General features: G+C 42.9%; 1 protein-coding gene across 1 annotated transcript; it reads left to right on the plus strand.

The window, feature by feature from the left end:
* Positions 1-911: 911 nt before the first annotated feature.
* SMAD9 (SMAD family member 9) lies at positions 912-23,311 on the plus strand (the record flags this gene model as incomplete). The annotated part of the gene is made up of 5 exons (XM_082675607.1): positions 912-1,323; positions 6,559-6,816; positions 10,441-10,662; positions 19,897-20,153; positions 23,077-23,311. The coding sequence occupies 5 exons, from the start codon at positions 912-914 to the stop codon at positions 23,218-23,220; spliced, it is 1,293 nt and encodes a 430-aa protein (XP_082531733.1). The 3' UTR covers positions 23,221-23,311.
* Between the last annotated feature and the right edge of the window lie 750 nt (positions 23,312-24,061).

The following is a 24,061-nucleotide window of genomic DNA, read 5'->3' on the forward strand; positions in this document are numbered from 1 at the left end:
TGTGATCTGTTGTTTGGGTCGAAGTACATGGGGAAAATCTAGCGCACACAGATGTGTAGTTGGAAAAGAGAGGGCTTCACAGCCCACTGAAGGGGACTCTGGGACTCCCAGGGGTCCTTGGGTCACATTTTGAGAACCACTATCCTATAAAGTAGTTTGGAAGAATATATGAGTGGTGAGATGATCAGTGGTCCTAATTTTTTATTTTTCATTTTTATATCTTTTGTACAGTGAAGATGGATCACTTGTGCAAACTATAAATTCGAAAAGAAGAGGCATGAGCATGTTGAGAAAAGACCCTAGAAACCCAAGCAGAGACATTTATACTTGGGAAACCATGGAGCCACTGTAATTTCTCAAGTAGGAAAATGGCATGTTAAAAATTGTATTTGGTAGTACATGGATTAGAATTGGAAGAGAGGAGCTCCTTCAGAGGTGTTGCAGTGATCAAGGTGGGTGGTGCGGTGGGGCAGGGCTCAGAAATGCGGAAATGGAGAGAAAGCTTCAAAATCTGAAAGACATTTTGAAGGCAGAATTACCAAGACTTGGATATAGGGAATAAAGGAGACGGAAGAGTTTTCAAGTCTAGAACAGTTGAAGAATATTTTCCCTCTTACATCAAACCTTTAACCTTTTCTGAAAATTATCCTGATTAAGTTCACTGAAGTCTTATTTTGTGTTTTTCAGAGTTGGCCAGCCCATCCCAGGGCTTAGGAGAAAGTCAACCCCCTTTCCAGCCCGCATTGGTCACAGTTACTTCCAGAAGAAAGGGAAGACCTATGACGTCCCTGGAGAGTTGGTACCTATGACATCCCGGGAGGCGTCCTTGCTCACTTCACTCGGGCCCTGCAGGCAGTGAAGGGCCTTGGGTCCAGCTCCTGTTTGCACTGGACGCCTGTGGTCCCTCTCTTATGCACTCCAGCACCCCCATCAGCTCCCTCTTCTCCTTCACCAGCCCAGCAGTGAAGAGACTGCTCGGCTGGAAGCAAGGAGATGAAGAGGAAAAGTGGGCAGAGAAGGCGGTGGACTCATTAGTGAAGAAGTTAAAGAAGAAGAAAGGAGCCATGGATGAGCTGGAGAGGGCGCTCAGCTGCCCAGGGCAACCCAGCAAGTGTGTGACGATTCCCCGCTCCCTGGACGGGCGGCTGCAGGTGTCTCACCGCAAGGGTTTGCCCCACGTCATTTACTGCCGAGTGTGGCGTTGGCCCGATCTCCAGTCTCACCATGAATTGAAGCCACTGGAGTGCTGTGAGTTCCCATTTGGCTCCAAGCAGAAAGAGGTGTGCATTAACCCCTACCACTACCGCCGTGTGGAGACGCCAGGTGGGTTTCCTTCATGGTTCATTGTAAGAGGTAAGAGGGTGTGTCTCAGTTGGTGGAGAACATGGGGCACTGGCAGGAGAAGGACCCCCCTTCCCGCGAGAGAGGGAGAGAAGAGAGGGAGGTTCGATTTGCAGGAACTGATCCAAATTCTGTAGTCAGAACAATCTAGACAGAAGATATTTTCATTTCAGTATACGTGTAAGCTTTGTGTGATTTTGAAAAATGCAGTTTTATTTTGATGCATTTTGGAGTCATCATCCAGTTCTTGAAAGCTCTTAATATCACCTCGACATGATCAACTGGAAGAAAATAAACATCCTCCTCCCCATCCCCCTTTCCTGCACTCAACTGTGCTGAGCTAAACGGGCTGCACTTTCCCCAAGCTCAAGTAAGTGGAGATATCTCCTACCTGGGTCTGAAAACAGCCAGTGAAAGAGTTGCTGGAAACCCTTCCAAGACTGAACATAGTGGCGGTTAGGGGAGATTGGTGGCTGTTCTTAAATATGGCTTTAAATATAGGAAGGTGTTGTTCCTAAAACTCTTCACACATGTGTGTGTGTGTACCTATATTTCACACACACACACACACACACACACACACACCCTTTTGGAGAAGTCTGGTGTTGCTCTTCATTCCTTCACACTGGCTGTAACAATTTGACTACGTTTCTCTTTGGATGGACTGTTCCTATGGCTTGATGGATGCAGTTTTTGTGGGAGCTTCCTCTCCCTGACTGGCCATCTGCCCCATTCCAGGAGACCAAAGGGCTGGCACGTGCACTCTGGGAACTGGCCCATGTCCATCACGAGGCAGTTCTAGGTAGGAAGGCAGGTAGTGGGGGGAGTCCAGCCTGCCTCCTGGCCCCCTCCCAGGCTCAGTTAACCTTGCAGCCGTCCTGGCTAAGTCATGCCCAGCCTATAGCAGTCTTAGTGAGGTGACCTTTCAGGCTCCCAAATCCCACTATCATGCTGTTAAACTGTTGTCAAGGAAGTCACCTGCCTGAACGTGGATGCTTCTCACGGTCACATCACCCCGGATACAGGGTGAGACTGTGATGAGAAAGGCCCACATTCCTGGTGAATGTGGTGTGCTTTCCCCTGGATCGTGTAGGTCTTTGCTTTCTCCTCTTCTTTCCTGCTTCTCTCTGAGCTATCTTTGCCTACTTTAAAAAAATGTCATCAATGAGTTTATGAGAGAAATGACTTGATTTCCCTTTTGTTTCTAAGATTTGAATTATATTAAGCATTCAGAATACATCCCATGAAAAATATTTATCAAGAAATCATTTTTCTCTTCCTGAGTAATGTAGTTATAAAATGTGTCTTGTAAGAAGTATCTTGTAAAATGTATCTGGCTTTCCTTTTGAACACTTGAAACCCTAATTTTAAAGGATTATTTCATGTTTTCATATTATGTGAGGTTCTTTCAGGAATGATAGTGTGAATGTTTTTATATGGCAGGTAGATTTCATATCATCATATTTTAGGTTTGAGTTTCCAAAATGAAAGATGGGCAAAGATTGTATTGATTTTAAGGTAATGTTTAAGCTATACCTTTTTTTTTTTTCAATTCCTAACTTTGATCTTTTAATAGAAAAAGGCGTATTTTACATCTAGCTTTCTGGCCGTGCTTAAAGTCAGTATTTTGAGAACAATGAAGATGCTAATGTGCACCAAGTTTGCTGGGTCCCTGATTATCATAAAGCTGAAGTTTTGCCTTTGAAATCTCTCATCTTTTGACCACCCGTTTTAGGAACCTTGAAGGCTGAATTCTGATTTTCTTTACACTCACACGACCACTTAAATAATCAATTTTAGTGCTTTTCAAACTATCTGTAGTGAAGGACCAGTTTTTAAAAAAATTTCCAATCCCTCAAATATCAGTATTTTTACAATACAAATGAATTACTAGGCAGATGAAACTTTTGAAAGACTTACAAAATACAAGCTCAATATTTTTTACTATTCATTTCAACAGATATAAAATTACTCTGTCAAGTGGCTATTAAAGTTTCTAAACACAGACTCTCAGTTTCAGTACTTGTATTTCCACGGACTGGTACCCAGCAGCTGGTAAAGTCTCACCAGTCCTCAGACCTCACTTTGTGTGCCTTGCGTCTGGTAGAAGCTGTGCAAAAATGTTTTCATGGCTCATAATGATTTTTCTTCATGCAACTGGAGGTTATTTCAGGAGTATAATTTCTCCTCCGTGTAAAATGCCCACACTCTATCAGAACCACATGACTTTTGAAAAAGATACAAAAGCTTTTCTCAGCTTTGCTCTGCATTTCCTTATACGCAGTAACTCCTTCCATTATCTGTCCCCAGGGTAATGCTTAGATAGTGTGGTATTTAAAAGGTGGCATCACATTGAGACCAGTGTCTGTAAGCTCACTAGGTCATATTTGCAAGCAGCAGTTGTGATGCAGAAATAGAATTGAGTAATTAGAAATAGCTATTACTATAGATTGAATGTCTGTGTCCCCTCCAAATTCATATGTTGAGAACCTCATGCCCAAGGTGATATTATTAAGAGGCGGGACCTTTAGATGACTAGGTCATGAGGCTAGACCCCCATGAGTGGGATTAGTGTCCTTATAAAAGAGGCCCCAGAGAGACCCCATTCCCTTCCTACCGTGTGAGGACACAGTGAGAAGAAGCCAGCCTGCAACCCAGAAGAGGGCTCTCCCCAGAACCTGACCAGGCTGTACCCCTATCTTGGACTGCCCAGCCTCTGGAACTGTGAGAAATAAATTTCTGTTGTTTATAAGCTTCCCAGTCTATGGTATACCTGCTATAGCAGCCCTAAGGGGCTAAGACAGCTGTGTTTTGAGTGAAAGTATTTACAAATATGATCAGTGCGAACCTAAGGTAAACTGAGCTTTTCAGGCTGAATTACAACCAGGATGATACCATCAGTTTTCCTTACAAATCTTCACTGCCTTTGGTTTTACCCAGATGATAGAAATACATTATCAAGATATTTGCCTCAATAAAGAAAAATGCATCCTTTCTTTTCTTTTGGTGCCTCAGACCTGCAGGCCACGGTGGAGTGAAAGTCTCTGCATTCAGATATGAGGGAGTCTGTTTATCAATGTTAAGAATACACCGTAGATATCTTACATTAGAACTGAAGTCACAGCGAGTATCTGAATTCTTCATCCAAAAAAGAAAAATGAGTGTTTATTTGATCTTTGTTAACACTGTGATCAAGAAGCATCACTGGAAAAGAAGTCATATGTCATTTACTATGTCAGCCCCTCACTTTCAGAGTATTCATGAGGCAAGGCATTTTTGTATGCCTGTATATTCATGGATTACATAGAAGGAAATTGAATGGCTTATCATCCAGGTTATTTTTGCACGGTGATGTTGAGTATTTGTTCTATCATGTCATAAGGCATATACAAATACTGGCTTTTGAAGGAGGAAGAAATCATTGTTTCTCTGCCACCCTCATATCTGTAGTGGTTTCACGTAAAACTTTTCATCTACCTGTTGGAGTTTATATTCTACCTGTAGAACTGAAAATTATTGCTTGTTAAGAAGAGATAAGTGTATGATAGTGGGTAAATGGTGGACTTCGTGATGGATGTTATTGTATTGTAATTGTTGTCTGTTTACTCCAAAACATTTACTTTCTATGAAAGTTTTTATTGATACTTGCATGTGATAACAAATCCATAGTGTGATTTGAAACAAGTGCTACCTGAGCCATTTCCAGAAGCAAGCTCTTTTAATCATTCTGGCTTGATTCTTTTGCTAGTTCTCTCCATTATTACTAAAAAAATATGAAGATAACTAGATAATATACATGTTTCCAAATTTATCACTTTTAGCTAATTTCATTGACTCTAACATAAAAGATGAAGATTTAGCTAATTTATATTACCTTTTTCCTTTCTTCCTCTTCTCAACCTATATTTTGGTTTCTATTATATTATTATATAAGTTAATATAATATTAATTATATTATTCTTTTGGCTATTCTATTAGTTTCCATTGTGGGATTTGGAGGTAAGAATTATTCCCCCTTAGAAGAGCATTGATCCATTGCCTTCCACTGTCCAGCATCGGTGATGGGAAGTAATAAATCAGTTTCTCATGTCCTTGTAGGTGACTTTGAGGTGATCTTCTGGGAGTTTTTAGAATATTCAGTTTGTCCTTAGGTGTTTGAAATTCAAGATGGTATGACTAGGTCTGGATCTTTTTTCATTAATTAGGCTGTATACTCTGTGGCTCTTTTCAATCTGATGACATAGATCCTTCTTTAGCTCCGAGACGTTTTTGCCTATTATTTCTTTGATCACTTCGTCCCTCTGTTTTCCCTGCTTCTCTTTCTGGAACTTATGTTGGTGCCAGGTCACCCCTCAACAATACTTCATGGAATAGCTTCTTTCTGGCAAGCCTTGGGACACTTTAGAAGTCAGTGGGAGCTAGGAATGCCTGGACAATGCTTGCCCTTGAGAATTGCATCTGTTCCTGTTTTTGTATAGAATCAGGAGCGAATTGTTCTTTTTAAAGTATGGAACCCAGAAGGAAACATACTAAAATGAACAGACTTTATCTATAGGTTCTCTGTTACTGCTTATCTTCTACTTATTCACTTTTGTTACTACTCACTGTTTATCTTTTACTTTATAACTTTTAGTTACCTTTAAGCCTTTCTGCTAAAGGCAAGTAGAATGTTTTTACTTAAGCAGCTGTACGGAGCCTAAAAATTTAGGCTGGTCATCTAAGTAATTCACTGTGGTTTCTGAAGTAAAAATATTCTGGGCATGACTTGGGGTTTCATTGTGAGCAATAGAAACCGATTTTGCACTAAACAAACAAACAAACAAAAAACCGCTTTATTGGCAGAATCAAAGGAAGCAGTGAACAGTCAGGTCTCCAGAAGGCCAGGTAATAGGGCAGCTCTGGTCATTTCTGCGATGGGAATGAGTAGGCAATTTTTAGAGCGCTGACATCAGAACGATTCTCTGCTAAACTTTTCGTTAATTGGCTGCGAGGAGAGAAACCATTGCTTCAGCTTGATTCCCAAGCTGTCTTTTGAGGAGGAGATGGGACCTTCGTGGACAATGTCACGATGAGCACACAGAATGGTGGACAGGTGGTTCCCAAAGGAAAAACAGGAGTTTATCACCCAAAAATGGATAGACGAAAAGCAGCCCGCCTCCACTCTCCTTTGGGCGGGTGAGCCGAGGTTCTAACATACCGGTTCCTTCCTCCCCCCAGTTCTGCCTCCCGTGCTCGTGCCCAGACACAGCGAGTATAACCCGCAGCTGAGCCTCCTGGCCAAGTTCCGCAGCGCGTCCCTGCACAGCGAGCCGCTCATGCCGCACAACGCCACCTACCCCGACTCCTTCCAGCAGCCTCCGTGCCCGGCCTTCCCTCCGTCGCCCGGGCCCCCGTTCCCGCAGTCCCCGTGCACAGCCGGCTACCCTCACTCCCCGGGAAGCCCTTCCGAGCCGGAGAGCCCCTTCCAGCACTCAGGTCAGTGAAAGCCGCGGTCTCCCGGGATACGAGTACCCTACACGGTTGTGTAGGCGGGGCCATCGTAAAAACCAGCGCTGCCACTTGCAGTTCACACAGCAGTTTCCTGCGGGCCGTTGGACCCTGCCCACCCTCTAACCAGATCAGGACTCTACCCATTTTGGAGCAGTTATCAATTTCTTTCTTTTTTAAAAAAAACTTTATTGGGGTATAATTGATTTACAGTGTTGTGTTAGTTTCAGTTGTACAGCAAAGTGAATCAGTTATACATGTACATATATCCACTCTTTTTTTAGATTCTTTTCCCATATAGGCCATTACAGAGTATGGAGTAGCATTCCCTGTGCTATACAGGAGGTCCCTATTAGTTACCTATTTTATATATAGTAGTGTGTATATGTCAATCCCAATCTTCCAATTTATCCCTGTACAATCCAGTGGCATTAAGTACATTCATACTGTTGTGCAACCATCACCACGATCTATTTCCAAAATTTTTTCATCACCCCAAACAGAAACCCTGTGCCTGTTAAGCAGTAGGTCCCCATTATGTCTTCCTCTAGCCCCTGGTAAGCTTTTATCTACTTTCTGCCTCTGTGGATTTGCCTATTCTAGGTACCTTATATAAATGGAACCGTACAATATTTGTGGGGGTTTTTGTGTCTGACTTATTTCACTTAGCACGGTGTTTTTCACAGTCCATCCACATTGTAGCAGTATCAGTTACTCCATTTTTGTAACTGAACAATAGTCCACTGTATGGATATACCACATTTTAAAAATATCCATTCATTGGGTGATGGATATTTGGGTTGTTTCTACCTTTGGCTCTTGTGAGTAATGTTGCTATGAACATTGATGTTCAAGTATTTGTTCGAGTCCCTGCTTTTACTTCCTTTGGGTACATACCTAGGAATGGAACTGATGGGTCATATGAACTCTACGTTCAGCCCCTTAATTTTGTAGATAGATTGACTTAAGGACTTACAAAAGGGTCCCCTTTATAACTTTTGCACCAGGGTCATAGTTCATTTTCTCTTAGGGAAATGCCTTATCATTTGCACTGCGGTGTGGTCCATGGACCACGTGCATTAGAATCATCAGCAATGCCTGTTAAAACCTGCGTGGCTGCATCCAGCCACTGATCTATTGACTCACAATTTCGGGCGGTAGGCCCAGGAATCTGCATTTTAACAGGTTCCACTGATGATTTTTATGCCCACTTAAGTGTGAGAACTACTTGGATGGACAATTCAGTTCAACAAAGGCAGTGGAGTTAATGCCATTGAACTCCACTGCTAACATAACAAGACCATCCTGAACCGACATGAGGAATGTGAACAGAAGGAATCATTTGTTCTGAGGTCCTTGATAAAGAGTTTTCTCTCTTCCTCAGGAGTTTTTATTGTTTTGAATTAATTTCTGATAACATGTTATCAACTGAATGCATACCATTTGCCTAATTATGATCATCTGATCATAAAACTGATATCTGGGGAGAAGAGCCCTTCTTAGCATGCCTTGGGCACAAGCTTATAATCAGGTTTCAGCCATTCTGTGTTTTGGGGGCCATATTTTGAACTGTGTTGAGTCAGAGTTTCCCTTTGGCCATTGTACAATCCATGGCACCAGAGGAACTGAAAATTAAATTCACTTCAAAGAAGGTTTAGCATTCTCTGTTTTGAAAGCCAGGTAACAGACTATAGAGAAAAGCTAGGAGAATAGCTCCTAGATTTGAAGGTCCCATCATGAAGTCATTTGAACCCAATAATAACTCATAAGTCAGAGGGACAGCGAATCAACCCTCTAGTGAGGGCCTCAGGACAACCAGTTTCTCCTGGAGGACTGTCCCAGTGTCACTGTAGAATGGCCCCCTTACATTACTGGTCTCTCTGTAGCAGTGACACTGTCCACCAAAGCCAGGAGTTTAGCGGCAGAAAGGGTTGACTCAAGCTGTCCTTGTGCAGTCTATCAGTTTGATGTTCCTTTGTTTTACTGCTTTCTTTTAGTTGACACACCACCCCCACCTTATAATGCCGCCAAAGCCCCAGGGACCCAGAATGCCTGACCTATAGATGCCACAGCTGAGAGTCACTTGGTACTGTCAGTGCCTAATGGAGGTCACTTGGCAGATGAAGAGCCAAATGTAGCTGTTCTCCAAGAGTACTTCCTATTACCACCTCCCTTCTGGGAAACAAAGAGAAAAGCAAAAGAAAACAAAACGTGCCAGCCTGCTGTTTCATAAGTGTTGTCAGGGGCAGATAGCATGGTTTCGCATTTTGACTTTGGCATTCCTCAGTCCCATAGAGTGAATGTTTTGTGTGTTATCCTGGTTAGTAGAACAAGTAAATTTTAAATTTTAACCGAACATTTACGAGTCTGTAGTTCTGGATGTTTTAGTATGGAATTAGGTATTTAAGAAGTTAGTAATTTTGTCCCGTTTGTGTTTCTTTACTATAATAAGTTTATAGTAATGTCTTTCATTTGGCTTAGAGGAGTGCTCTTCAAAATATGTATATAGCTTTTACATAATTTTATTTGTGTCCTGTAATAGGCTAGATAAATATTGCTCCACTTTAATGTTCATACAGACCACGTGGCGATCTTGTATGCAGATTTTGATTCCCTAGATCTGGGGTGCTTTCCAAGAATCTGCATTCCTAACAAGCTCCCAGGTGATGCAGTGGCTGCAGTTCCAGGAACCACGTCGAGCAGGGAGGGTCAAAGCGCTTTACTATCTAAAGTATCTCAGAGGGAATTCTTTCATAAGTGAAGGTCCATTTGGAAATCAAATAATAACCCCCTAATTTATCTGTTTTGTGAGTTCATATTTTAGTGCATATAGGAACACACTCTAGACACAATTACTAGAATATTCAAAGAAAAGAAAGATACTATAATCAATAGAAAGGCAGAGAAAGAGTGTGAGGGGCGAAGAAAAAAACCTGCCAAATTTGGGTTAGTGGCAACTTAACTTTGAAAAATTTGGGGTGAAAACATAACATTCATGGATTTCCTAATGAAATAGACCTCTCCCTTTAAAATATTTTTATGCCATAATTATCCCATATGTACACAAAGGAGAATGTGAGTCTATGTGGACATTGTTTTTTCTTTCTTAAATAAAATCCTATGCAGTGTTTTTGGTTTGATTTTTACATATTCGAACAAATTTTTTTCAGCTTTAGGTCGTTAGAAAAGGGTACTCTTCGCCACGGGGATTCAGTTTGGCACTGCAACAGCAAGATGCTGTCGTCTGTAAAGATGAGGTGACCTGGCAGCTTCCTTTTAGCTGTGTTTCCTTTCGGGGGGATGAAGTTTACATGGATCCACTCATATCGCTGTTGCCTGGCCCCTCAATTCTAGTAAACATGTTTACAAAGCCTCCATCCATGGGAGAATCACAAGGACGGTGGCCCCTGTGCACAGGTACGTGGACCACATGAGCTACCTGCCAACAGCTTCCGTGGAAGAGGCAGGTTTGTAAAGATCACACAGCAGCCTCCTGGGTCTTGCAGCTGACTTTCTGGTGAACAGCGGTAACCGCAGTTTCCTGGTGGAGTTGTGAGCTGGGAGGCACGAGCGTGGCGGTAGTGATGTCCTGTCTGGTCCGTTTTCTTTCAGATTTTCGGCCGGTTTGCTACGAGGAGCCGCAGCACTGGTGCTCAGTCGCCTACTATGAACTGAACAACCGTGTTGGGGAGACGTTCCAAGCTTCCTCCCGAAGTGTGCTTATTGATGGATTCACAGACCCTTCAAATAACAGGAACAGATTCTGTCTCGGACTTCTTTCTAATGTAAACAGAAACTCAACGATAGAAAATACCAGAAGACACATAGGAAAGGGTAAAAGCAAATATGTAGTTCCTTCCTATATTCTTCTGAGCTAAAACGTGGAAATAGAAACAAGCCATGGATTGGCTGCATGACCTAGTGGGATGATCCCAGGGCTGGGATCTGGGAGACCATTCTGGGGATATTGTTGGGAAAAGCGTGGGAGGTCTTGTAACCTTAGTGTCTGTACCTCTGAGGTCGGCACAGCATCTTCTGGGGGGTGGCGTAGGGTGGGTATTAGGAAGACGAACAAGATGATAAATATGAAAACAGGATGAAATTATTATTTTTATTCATCTATTTATTTGGCTGCGTCGGGTCTTAGTTGCGGCGTGCTGGCTTCTCTCTAGCCGTGGCATGCGGGTTTTTTCTCTCTAATTGTGGCATGCAGGCTCCAGGGCACGTGGGCTCTGTAGTTGTGGCACGCAGGCTTAGTTGCCCCACGGCATGTGGGATCTTGGTTCCCCGACCAGGGATCGAACCTGCATCCCCTGCATTGGAAGGCAGATTCTTTACCACTGGACCACCAGGGAAGTCCCAGGATGATATTATTGAAGAGAAGTATTATGAATTATTTTTGAATTGCCTGAAATGCTAAATAGGATAACTTCTGAAGAAGAGGAGTTCTGGCTGGATGATTATTTATATCAGGTGAAGTTACCTTTAGAGACTGAGAAGCCAGGCAGTTTAAAAAATCGTTGAGTTATTAATGTCAGGAAGCCTTTGGTAGGTGATTGGGGTTCTCTTGTGTCCAGGCTTTGTTACAACAGCCGAATAAGCACAGGCCTCACTGGGGTCTGGCTGTGATGCTTTTGGAGCCTGTCTCATTGGCATGATCAATCCCAGCTGAGCATGAGGCCTCGTTGAGGATTTTAAGTTCTGTTCTTTTCTATTCGAATAGTTGGCAGTGTCTGAATGGTGCCTGGTTGTCCACTATTCTACTCTGGAATCACAGGTGTAAAGAACCTTCAGAGTCATTTGATCTTTTCTCTCCCCATCTAGCACTTATACCACCTTGGGAAGTAGCCACGAGCCTTTTATTTCAAATTTCCAGGGGAGATTCATTATTTCACTTATGATGCTTCCTGTATTCTTCCTAACGTACCTCCTAAATGTCTCCTGTTGTAAACCTACAGACCGTTGACTAGAGACAGGCTGAGTTCCTTCTCTGATGTTGACTCTTAATGGCAAAAGTTACTTTCTGTTTATTTTATCCTGTATCTTTCCATAGTAGCTTTGAGGTGGCTTACAAGAAACCTTTACAGTGAAATGACAAATGAAAAATAGAAAATCAGGAGCTGGGGGTGCGTGGGAGAGAAGAATACAGGTACGTCATCTCCAAGAGTTACCATTGTAATTGTAACCATTGTGATTGTGATTAAACTTTTCCTCTGGAGGTCAGAAAAAGGAAACTTAATCTGTAATGTAACTTTTATCCCAAAGGAGGAAACACAGTCATTCCTCAAAGGAAGTAATATTTTGACTGAAATCTTAAATATCTCAGGTATGGTTTTACTTTTAAATGATTTTTATAAGAATCTTTAGGTGACATCTAAAGGTAGAACGTTAAAACGTAATGTTGTAGAGCTGTTTGCTAAAGGGCTTTACAGATTGGTCTGCATATTAGACTTCTACTTATGCCACTTGATCTAAAAATATAATTAAAATATGCAAGGACTGTTAAATACCTTCTGGGAAACTTTCTGCAAGTAGTTTGTTCAAGGTGCTGCTGATGTGGATGGACAGATGTGGAGGGTTGGTGTCATGTCAGTAACTGAGAGATAATCCACAGGGTCAAAAAAAAAAACATAGGAGCAAGAGCCAGGACTGGTGACCTGTTAGAAAAACCAGCAAGCCTAGAAAATGCTCACCTGGATGGAAGGGCACTCCACCCTCAACATGGTCCCCAAGGCAAAGGCACAATTTTCTCAGAAAGCTGCTTTGGAATTGTCCTAATGTGAAAAAATAATTTTTTTAAGGGGCTACAAGCCATGCCATAAAGCATGGCATGGAATATTTCAAAGCAAGAGCTATTGGTTTCTGTGAGGTCAGGGGGCTCTCTCTCAGGGGCCCCCGTGGATTATCTGGTTCTGAGCTGCGTGGCTTCCTGGAGCACCAGCCTGAGTAAGTTTGCAGCCAAATGCACCTTGAGGTTAGTGAATGAGTTAACGTGTTCTGTGGAGCTAGTTGCTAGAGACAGTCAGACTTCACAGCTATGCATTCATCTCGCAAATATTTATTGAGCATTTAATCTTAGCCAGACGGTTCTGCCACTAGGGATGTAGCAGTGGGAAACAAACAAGACAAAACAAAAATCCCTGGCTTCGCGGATTACCTACAACTAAGGAAAGACAAACAAGAAATAATACACGTGCGCGCACACACACGTCAAATGATAATTGTCCAGAGAAAAACAAAGGAGGAGAAGGGAATGGGGAGGGTAGCCAGGGCAGGCTTCCTAAGGAGGTGACATTTGAGCCGAGAGCTCAAGAGGGAATCGACAGTGTCAGTAGCAGCGGGGAAAGCTTTCCAAGCAAAGGGAAACAGCAGGTACAAAGGCCCTGAAGCCTGCCTGGCATAGTGAGGAATAGCAGGGATGCCACAGTGAATGGAACAGTGAGCAAGGGAGTGAGGAAGTCATAGAAGAGGGGACAGGACCAGGTCTCAGGGCCTAGAAGCCATGGAGAGTGCTTTAACTTTGCCTGTGTGACATAGGAAGATGGAGTTAAGTTGGAGTTTATAGATCTGAGTTTTCACTTCAGAAGGATCCCCTGGCTGTTATATCGAGATGAGACTGTAGGCTGGGGGGAGAGGGGGGGCAGGCAAGGGTGAAAGGTATCTACAAAAAAAAAATCTTTTTATTATGGTTAATTATGGGCCATTTCTCCCCTCAGTAGTTATCAGTTGCTTTGAGGTCACTTCCGGTTTGTGTTCCTTGCCACTTAAGTTAGGGAAGATGGCTGGTCCTCTAAAGGAAGTTCATGCCACCACCGGTCAGCAGTGCATGTACTTTGAGTTGTTTTCTGTGGCGGTGATGGTTTATGCTGACTCACCCATGCTCTTTCATCCTGCTTTCCATCTAATGCAATGCACTGTGAGGCAGCAGGCTTGGTACCAAGCCTTTAGTTGTGTCCTTACAACAGTAACAAATCTATTACTTTGACCCTCTAGCCAAGTGCTTTAAGTAGCCGTAGGCTAGTTAGCACTAGAATAGCCCGGGCTGCTTCTTCAGTGTCAGAGGCAGGGCTTCAAAGAACCTGGAAGGGTGCATTCTACATGAAGTCTGTCCATATTCTTCCTTGAAGACCAGGCAGACCACTTGAACCCTTTCAAATGACTGATAGCTGCCCCCACTGATTTTCCCTAATGTGTGTGAGGCACCCTGGCAGACTCTTACTCATATTATTTTTATTGCCACCCTACAAGTTAGGATTTCTTAGTCCTGTTTTATGGATGAGGCAATGGAAGCTCAGAGAATTCAGCAGCGTACCCATGGTCCCACAAGTGATGTGGGTTTGCACCCATGGCTCTGTCTGTAAGGTCCCGTCGCTCCCTTCTGCTGGAGGGGAGGGACCCTGCTGCTTTTTCATCTCGGCACCCCTCTTAGTTCAGCACTTGAGGAGTTGAATCTTTCGATATGGAATGAAAATACTTATCATATGCTGCAGGCATGATATGTCAGAATCACCTCTGAGATCTTGAAATAAGGCCCTCATAGTACTAAAGTGATGAAATTTTACAATGATTTACTTTAAAAATGTAAATCAGAGAAGATTTTGTGTTTTCCCCACAAGAATATTCTAGAAAAGGAGTACCTCACTGAGTTACACAGAGCTCCATCGGAGGATTATAAGGATCTTTACAGAAAAAAAGATGAAGAACTGCTGACATATCATACCTATCTGTGACTGCGCAAAATAAAGCAAAGGTTATTTCCTGATGTTTTGGGAGTGATGGAATAGCCAATTTGGATCACTGGAGTATAAAACGTGCCTTTCTTAGAGTGGCTTTTAGGATGGCCCCGATTTCCAAATAATGAGGAAAACCGCAGTTTTGAATGGACTGCATGGACATACGTGTGCTGCTCTCAAGGTCATTGAGGTTGGATTATATTTCTTAGAAATGCACAACTTAACATAATCCTAATCAATAGCACTGTCATTTCTGAGCACCTACGATTTGTGCTGTAACTGAAGTCAGAGCTGTTGACCTTGGTAATGAGCCTGTGCCGGGTTCTTGGTGTGAAAGGACACTTGGAGCAGGACAGGCAGGTTTCTCCTTTGCAGCTGCAGACATGCGTGTGTCCTGGCTGCTGGCTGTTCTTCCTCTCATGGGAGAAGAAGTGGGTGATTATAATTCCTGAGGCATTAGTCCCAGGGATTGAACTTACTGAGGCAAACCAAGACCTTCCCCGAACATAATTATCATAGATTCCAAATCACTGAATTGCTTTTGGAATTAGTTTTTCACCTTTTAATGAATCTTTATTTTCTTGCACATCTCAGCTTGTTCTGTAGAATCCTAGTAATGCTTCCATGTTTGATGAAAGGAGTTATCCTGAGGCAAGGGTTTGGTTTGTCAGTTCCTTAGAAGGAGGGTCTGCACCTCAGGGTGATTTTATTTTTTAATAAATTTATTTATTTTTGGCTGCGTTGGGTCTTCCTTGCTGTGTGCGGGCTTTCTCTAATTGCAGCGAGCGGGGGCTACTCTTCATTGTGGTGCGCAGGCTTCTCATTGTGGTGGCTTCTCTTTCTTGCCAAGCATGGGCTCTAAGCGCGCAGGCTTCAGTAGTTGTAGCTTGCGGGCTCTAGAGCGCAGGCTCAGTAGTTGTGGCGCACGGGCTTAGTTGCTCCGCAGCATGTGGGATCTTCCCAGACCAGGGCTCGAACCCGTGTCCCCTGCATTGGCAGGCGGATTCTTAACCACTGCGCCACTAGGGAAGTGCTCAGGGTGATTTTTGGATTGCTTCTTTCCCAATGGATTTAGTTTCCCAGTCTCAAAATGTCCTTTCCATTCTGCCTTTGAATGTGTATAAGGTTTCTCATCCCTGAAAAAGCAAATCCTAAAAAATTTTAACACAGAATGTCATACTGTTGCAGTTATTACACAGGGCATTGCAGAATACTTCATGAGAAAATGTTCACACTATTTTTTTTTTTTTTTTTTTTTTTTTGCCGTATGCGGGCCTCTCACCGCTGTGGCCTCTCCCGTTGCGGAGCACAGGCTCCGGACGCGCAGGCTCAGCGGCCATGGCTTACAGGCCCAGCCGCTCCGCAGCATGTGGGATCTTCCCGGACCGGGGCACGAACCCGTGTTCCCTGCATCGGCAGGCGGACTCTCAACCATGCGCCACCAGGGAAGCCCCACACTATTTTAATATGTGAAAAAAGGTTATAAAAGATCCTGTAGAGGATGATCCTAATTTTGTTTAAAATGTGCACATAAAAGACTGAAAGGTATGTGACAAATATTAGCTTTGAATATTTCTGGGCTGTGGATTTGTGGCTGATCTTTATTCTTTGCATCTCTGTATTTTATAAATTTCCTCTAGTGGGTTTTGTTGCTCCTGTGAAGATGGGGTGGGACCGGGCATGTCCAGGCATGCTGGGGTCACTGAAGTAGTGGTGAGAGAGAAAGCATCACGGTTCACCCACCCTGGCAGAGTCACCGAGTGTGTGAGTGCACAGTGGGCATTCAGTGTAGGTCAGTTGGGACCAAAGCTGCTTGTTCATCATATTGTCCAGAGAGACTTAAAGTCTTCAAGTATAGCTTTAGGGAACTGATTTTGCTACCAGCCCAGAAGTGTCTTTGTGTGAATTGGAAGGAACCCATTTCTCAAGAGAAGTTACTGCCATCTGCTGGAGGAGTCTTCTAATAACTGTACAAATCTCGGAAGACTGAGGCACACCCTGGGTTTGTGCAGTACACAGCTGCAGGCACTGTCCTGGGCGGGCCCACGTCCATCCTCTGGACCAAAGCCCCGGTGTAGATCTGGAAATCTTTACTTTTATATTATTTTTCGATCATACATTAAAAAAAAATTTATTTTGGAAAATTTCAAGCTTACACAAAAGTAGAGTCATGTAACAAATTTTCATATGACCATCTCCAGCTTCAATAATGAGTCACATTCTGTACCATTCTTTTCCCCTGTCCCATCACAGTATTTTTACAAGAGTATTTTGAAGCAAATCTCAGACCTCGTATCCTTTCTCCCATATATTTAAGTATATGTCTAACTACATAAGGAATTTCTGAAAGTATCATCATTAATCACCCTCAGAAATATGCACTGTCTTCAAGCTCCAGAGGGTCCTGACAGTCAGCCAGATTTTAAAATAGTTGTGCATCTTTGATGGGGAGTAAAGACTGGTGAGGCCCTTTGCCTTTGGGTTTCTCTGAAATCTTGATCTTGCCTTAGATGGCCTGGACTCAAAAGAATGTCACCCTGCATTTCATAGAGTTTCTAAGTCAGTATGATTACACTTCTTCACAGCGACTAGTTGCATAATTCACTTGTATTTCAATAAATAGTGCATTTTTAATGGGAAAAAAATAAAATAAAATAGTTGTGCAGAAGAGAGGGCAGCAAAGCCAAGGGGGATATCAATTACAAAGTCCAGGGAAGGTGTTGAGTTTGTGCTCATAAGTTCAGGGTGTTTTCCAAGCAGAGTGGAGAGGCATCAGGGTTCTCTGAGCTGGGCTGTGGGGTGATGAGATCTACTTTCTGCAGGGATATCCTTTCCCCACCCCCACTCCCACTCCGGAGGGGATCCATGCATATTCCTTCCACTTTGGGACATCCCCCTCTGACTGTTAGTGGGTTCCACAGCATTGGAACCCACTCACAAGCCTAACGGAGCCGCTGTCCTCCCCACCTCCCCTCCATCATCTCTGTCATTCAAGGCTGCAGAAGATGCCAGAAGGGACCGACCTGCAGCCTGACTCAGCAGATCCAAATCAAGCCCACAGAGTCCTAATTAACCACCACCCAGGACTCCAGACTCCCTAATCTCCTACAGGGTGGGTGCAGGCACACACAGATGGAAAACTCAGAGGAAGAAAGATGCAGCCCCGGAAGAGAGGTCGTCCGAGGTGTGGGTGCAACTTGCCCGAGGACCCCATCGCCTGGCTTCTCTCTCGTCTCAGGTAGCGCCTTCTTTGGGCGTTTACCCTTACTGCTCACTGTTCTCTATGGCGATCTAGCATCTCACACATGTGGTTTGAAGCCACTCTTCTGGCCTGTCAAATGGATGCAAATAAAATCCCTTGCTTACTTGACTCCTTCGATGCTGCTGTCTCTAGCCCAAATCCAGCCTCCTTCGCAGTGGGGTTGAACTCCCCCCGGTCCCAGTACTGAGGCCGGCCTGGGCTTCTGCAGGTGCATCCCGTCGGCTCTGCCCCCTCTTCTCGCTCAGGATGCTAAACTACTGCCTCCTTGTTCGGTCTCTTCTCTGCTTTCCATGCTCTGCCAGCATGTCTGTGGCTGCGGATAAGACTTTAACAGGACTGAAAATCCTCCCCTAACTAAACACCAGAGTCAGATGACAAAAATCTGTTCTCCTTATTAGGTTCTGGGAGGATTATATATTTGAAGGTCATTCAATTCAAAGACATACTAAACACTTAGCAGCCTCATGTTCTGGCTCTCTTACCACCTGCTCGCTCTCACTTTGAAAAAACTCACAGCTACCCCAGAGGCAGGCCTTCCCCCTGGGAGTTTTTAAAGGAAGTCTGCTTGGATTTGCCCCTGCCTCACCTCCAACATGTCGCTGCAGCCAAGTAACTATGTCCCAGCTAATTAGGACAGTCCTTCTGCCTTCTCCTCATGGCCAGGGCCACGAGGTGTCAGACCCCGGGCCGTTCAGGGGAAGGAATGATGGAGATGAGGAAGAAAAGGGAGAGGAAGGCTGAGCAGAGGAGGGGAGCTGCTCTGATCTAGGTGCTGAGAGGGGAGCCTTGGCCTGAATATCAAGAGCTGTGCTTCATCATTGTGACCCTGGGTCCATTTCTTCAGACTGTGTTGGAGTCTATGGTTGGGATACATAATACTGAAAACCACTCTTCCCTAAAACTGTATCAACGGAAAGGAGATGGGAAAAGGAAGCCATAAAGCTGGCGGGAAGTATAATGCAGAAGTGCCTCCATTGCTGCGGCTGTGTCCGGAATGTTTCCTAAATGCCGAGTTACGCACACCAGGGTCTGAGAACCCCTGCAGGTCAATTCTATTACTTTTAAATGTTTTTTTAATTTTTAAAAGATCCAAAATCTATCTCTGTAAGTACATTCAGGATCATTTCTACAAACCCCTTGCCACTGCACAGTGATTGTATCTACAATCCTGTTGACACTTCGTGCTGGACCATTTTGTTCCTGCTAAAAGGTTGGGGAACAATTGTTCTAGTCTTTAATACTCACTAGACTAGAACATCTTCATCTCATCTAACCCCAGTCCCTTGTTATAAATTGACGTGGAATCTTAAACCCAGACGTTTGGAGGGAAAGCAACAACTGAAATGTACTTTGAGCAGCAGCCTTCTCAGGATGCTTTGCCTTTCAGCTCTAAGAATGTGAGATAAAGTAGCATAAACTACATTTTAATTGTGTTTTTATATTTTATCTGATAACGTGGCACAAAGTTCACTGTTTGTAGGTAAAAAGAGGCATTGTTTCTGTGACCTATGACTCTAGGTGGTAAGCTTTAAAATAAAATGGGTGTCTTTGAGGTATTTATTAAGAGAAATGGATTTATAATCCATTGGTGATTAAAATTTGGTGAAATAAAATTTAAACTTCATTTATTGTTCCCTCTGAAGTAGGTTTAGTGTATGCACCTAAGTATTACCATGGCACTGTGTCCAGTTCTTTTTTTTTTTTTGATGTGTTCTGCATTATGTATTTATTTCGCATCTAATATTATGAGATCTTCCTTTTAGAAGGAACAAGCGTGAGATTGAGCAAGTGATGGGAGTAGGACACGAGAGCCTACTTCTGTGCTCTTGGTGCTGATCGTAAACCTGGGTTGCAGTCCACTTTTAAATGGACTCATGAAAAAAATATAGATGATAATTAAAGCAAGTCAGCCTTTGGGGCATGTGTGGTACTAATCAATGATTGGTGATATTAAAATTAACCTCACAGTTGATAGTCACATCTCTTGAGGTTACAGAGGTGGATGAGAAGGGAAGGGTGATAAATCCAAGTGAAAGTCGGTGCTGGTGTTGGAAGACTGTTTTTGCCTCGTAGGCGTGCATCTGTACTACGTTGGGGGAGAGGTTTACGCCGAGTGCGTGAGTGACAGCAGCATCTTTGTGCAGAGCCGGAACTGCAACTATCAGCACGGCTTTCACCCGGCCACCGTCTGCAAGATCCCCAGCGGCTGCAGCCTCAAGATCTTCAATAACCAGCTGTTCGCTCAGCTGCTTGCCCAGTCTGTCCATCACGGATTTGAAGTCGTTTATGAGTTGACTAAGATGTGCACCATCCGGATGAGTTTTGTCAAGGTAAGGAGTGCTTGCTTCCCAATTGTAAGATGAAAAATAAAAGCAAAAGTACTCTTTGGTTGATGTGGCAGTTAGACAGCCAGGGTAAGTAGACAGCAGTTTGCCGGGGGGTGGAGGGGGGCACTCTCTTTAATTGTTTTTTTTTTAAAAGTAAACACAAATTTAATTTAAATTTTTATTATAAATTTTACAGTAAAAGTAAAACGAACAATATCCTAGAAGTCAAAATTCTACCTACAGGTAATGGCAAGAGTAGGGAAACTACAGAGTCCAAATTTTTCCAAACAATGTACAACTTTCCTGATCAGCAGCTTAACTGGGAAAAGCATGAGCTCTGTAAGCAAACAGATTTCAAATCAAATCCCTGCTCCCCTAACTAACAACTGATCAAACAAGGTAGCTATGCTATCTTTTTTTTTTTAAAACATCTTTATTGGAGTATAATTGCCTTACAACGGTGTGTTAGTTTCTGCTGTACAACAAAGTGAATCAGCTATACGTATACATATATCCCCATATCCCCTCCCTCTTGAGTCTCCCTCCCACCCTCCCTATCCCACCCCTCTAGGTGGTCACACAGCACTGAGCTGATCTCCCTGTGCTATGCGGCTGCTTCCCACTAGCTATCTGTTTTACATTTGGTAGTGTACATATGTCAGTTGTTTTTTGGAAGAGCTCCTCCATGAGTATGAAATCTCTTGTTTAGCAATTTTAAGAAAATTCTTAAGCATATTACGTTTGGAGGAAAACCAAGTTAAGATAGTTATCTGATTTTTTTTAACACATAAGATAAAGTGACAATGATAATTGATAATGTATAGAACTTAATGCTACAGAGATTCTTCCATCCCTCAAACTGCTGACCACCTATGGTCACTGCTGACCACCTATGGTCACTCAGTTAATGTTGTTGAATTTACCTGAATCAAATAAGACACTCTCCTCACTCTTACAAAGCATACAGGCAAATGGAGCAGTCATATTCATAAATAAGCTACAAAACAGACAGAACTGACTCTAATACAAGATAGTATGAATTAAGTGCTGTTTATAAAGGTATAAACAAATTGGAATAGAAACATTATGGGGCTTGTGATTAATTCTGAGACAGCAGTAGATGTTCTGTTTATGAATATTTGTTGAATTTATCAAATTAGATCTTACTAAAATTGATGTGAAGGTTGGAGAACGGAGGAAAAGTTACTTAGCGGGAAGGAAAAAAACTGGATTTGCACGTTGAAGCTAAAGACCTCACTTTCATTGTCTGCTATTTCATCCCTCGCAAAGCACTTGCAAATCTAATATTTCCAAATCTGAGCTTGTTTATCAAACTGAGTATATGTTTTCCCATTGTCATATATTCATCCAAGGAATCAGTATGGCTTGTTGCAGGTTTTTTCAAAGTAAAATTTATTTATTAATCCTTTAAAATTATCTTGAAAAATGTGTCCTGTTTTTCTATACTTCTTTTTAAAATTTTATTTATTTATTTATTTTTGGCTGTGTTGGGTCTTTGTTGCTGCACGCAGGCTTTCTCTAGTTGCGGCGAGCAGGGCTACTCTTCGTTGTGGTGCGCGGGCTTCTCATTGCGGTGGCTTCTCTTGTTGCAGAGCACGGGCTCTAGGCGCACAGGTTTCAGTAGTTGTGGCACGCGGGCTCAGTAGTTGGGGCTTGCGAGCTCTAGAGCGCAGGCTCAGTAGTTGTGGTGCATGGGCTTAGTTGCTCTGCAGCATGTGGGATCTTTTCAGACCAGGGCTCGAACCCATGGTGTCCCCTGCATTGGCAGGAGGATTCTTAACCACTGCACCACTAGGGAAGTCCATTGTGTCTTTATTGTATATATAATTTTAGTAATTATTTAAAAAATAAGAATAGAGTTTCCAATTGAAAAACTGACTTCTTGAATCCATTTCTTTCATGGTGACAAAGCAGTTTTATTCAAATTTACTGTTAAGCTTTAAAAGTATTTTCACACGGTCAGGCAATTAAATACCTGAAAATCTTTTCAAACGTTCTGATGCTTCAGAGCCAGCAGAGGGCGTTAAATTGCCATTAACGAACAACCATTTGACTTGCGGTTACTTTTGTCTAGGCCTGTGTTTTTCAAATTAGGATGAAATGCCAATATCTCAGACGTAATTATTTCACTGTAACAACATAAGCTTGCACAGAAATCTTATTTTCCTAAGATCAGCAAGATGTATTTCTCAGATATGCAGCCTTTAAATTCATAAAACTACACAATTCACAGAAAATAAACTGTTATTATATTGCAGGGACTTTTAAAAACATAAATCCCTAGCAAATATAACTACAGGTGATCGATGTAAAAGAAATGTACAAGTTCTCATCACAAGAAAAAATTGCAGCCATGTGAGGTGATGGATGTTGACTAAACTTATTATCTCTATTTTTACTGTCTCTCCTATGGATGGTCACAAATGGCAAATTGCCAGAAGTGAGCCAGCGGGGGAGAGGAGAAACTAGCTTTGTTCATCAATCCTGAATAACCAAGAGCACCCTCAGCCCTCGCTTTACAACGTTCAGATCCAGTCATTGGTCTGTAGTGAGCAACCATCTTGTACAAAACATGGGTCTTCAGCATTAGGGGGTGAACATGAGTTCAAGCTCCTTTCCCTGTGGAAGAGGAAGTGATTTGCCAGGGTCTCCGGCATGGCTAGAACCCAGGCCCTTTCTAGGTCCATGAATTTAGTTGTGAACCCAGGAGGAAACCATGGATGGGGACTCAGGGTATCTGGTTGATGCAAAAGTCGTCCTGTACTTGCAGGAACGTAGAGTTCACGTTCTCAGGTCCCAGGAGCTGCCCCGGGTTGGGTGGGCTGTGTCCACCGGGCCTGCTGGGGCCTGTGAAGGCTGCCTGTAAAGTCTGGCACAATCACTCCGCTCCGTTTTTGCTTTTCAGGGTTGGGGAGCCGAGTATCATCGCCAGGATGTCACAAGCACGCCCTGCTGGATTGAGATTCACCTTCATGGACCACTGCAGTGGTTGGACAAAGTTCTGACTCAAATGGGCTCTCCACACAACCCGATTTCTTCAGTGTCTTAACAGTCTTGTCTTCATCCACATTTCTATAGGATAGATGCTATTGCAGGCAGTGGCTTATATCATTTCAGATTTGCAACTAACTGAAGTTTCTAAGTACATGTGTAAATACATATAATATATACTATTCACATTTTGTATCACCATTTGTTTTGTGCTTTCTAGTTAACCTGATGCCAGTACAGTGTAATTAGAAAAGCAGGTTTTTTGTGCCTACGCTCTAATAAGCAGCAGCTTCTTTTGTGGGAGAGAACAAATGAGAGGCAACTGTAGGAACAGTATTTGAAGGGTGTTGGTAGAATAAAGGCAGCTTTAGTCCACCATGTCATGTAAGGCATGTTGTGTGGCCAATCTGGAAAAATATTAAAACTGTTTACGTAGCAAAAATCAGGTACTAGCAGCACTAGAGCAAATAACACTTTAGGACAAAACAAAGCTACCAAACCCATAAAATTGAAATAACCTCACTGTTAGTGCTACTGGCCAAAAAAAAAAAAAAAAATCAAGCTTTTAAAATCAGTTATGTAAGATAAGTCACATAAACTTTATTTCTGAAGTTGAAATGCCTATAGCTGGACTATTGTGCTGATATGAACGGTACATTTTAAACAAATTAAACTGTGATGGGAAAAGAAAGAAACTGTGAAGCTGAGAGTCATGTTGCCTCATTATCTACCACTGTAAAAAAAAAAAAAGAATGAGTCTAATATGGGAAGATACATACGAAAATAGCATGAAATGAGCTATATCCCCCAATTGCAAAATAAGACCAGAACTTAGTCTGAGAATCCCCCACGGAGATGCCTGCTTTCCACATAGGAAATCTCGGGTTCCTGTTTTCCTG

This window comes from Grampus griseus, assembly GCF_964374135.1.
Source record: "Grampus griseus genome assembly, chromosome: 18".
In the NCBI taxonomy this organism is placed as follows: Eukaryota; Metazoa; Chordata; class Mammalia; order Artiodactyla; family Delphinidae; genus Grampus; species Grampus griseus.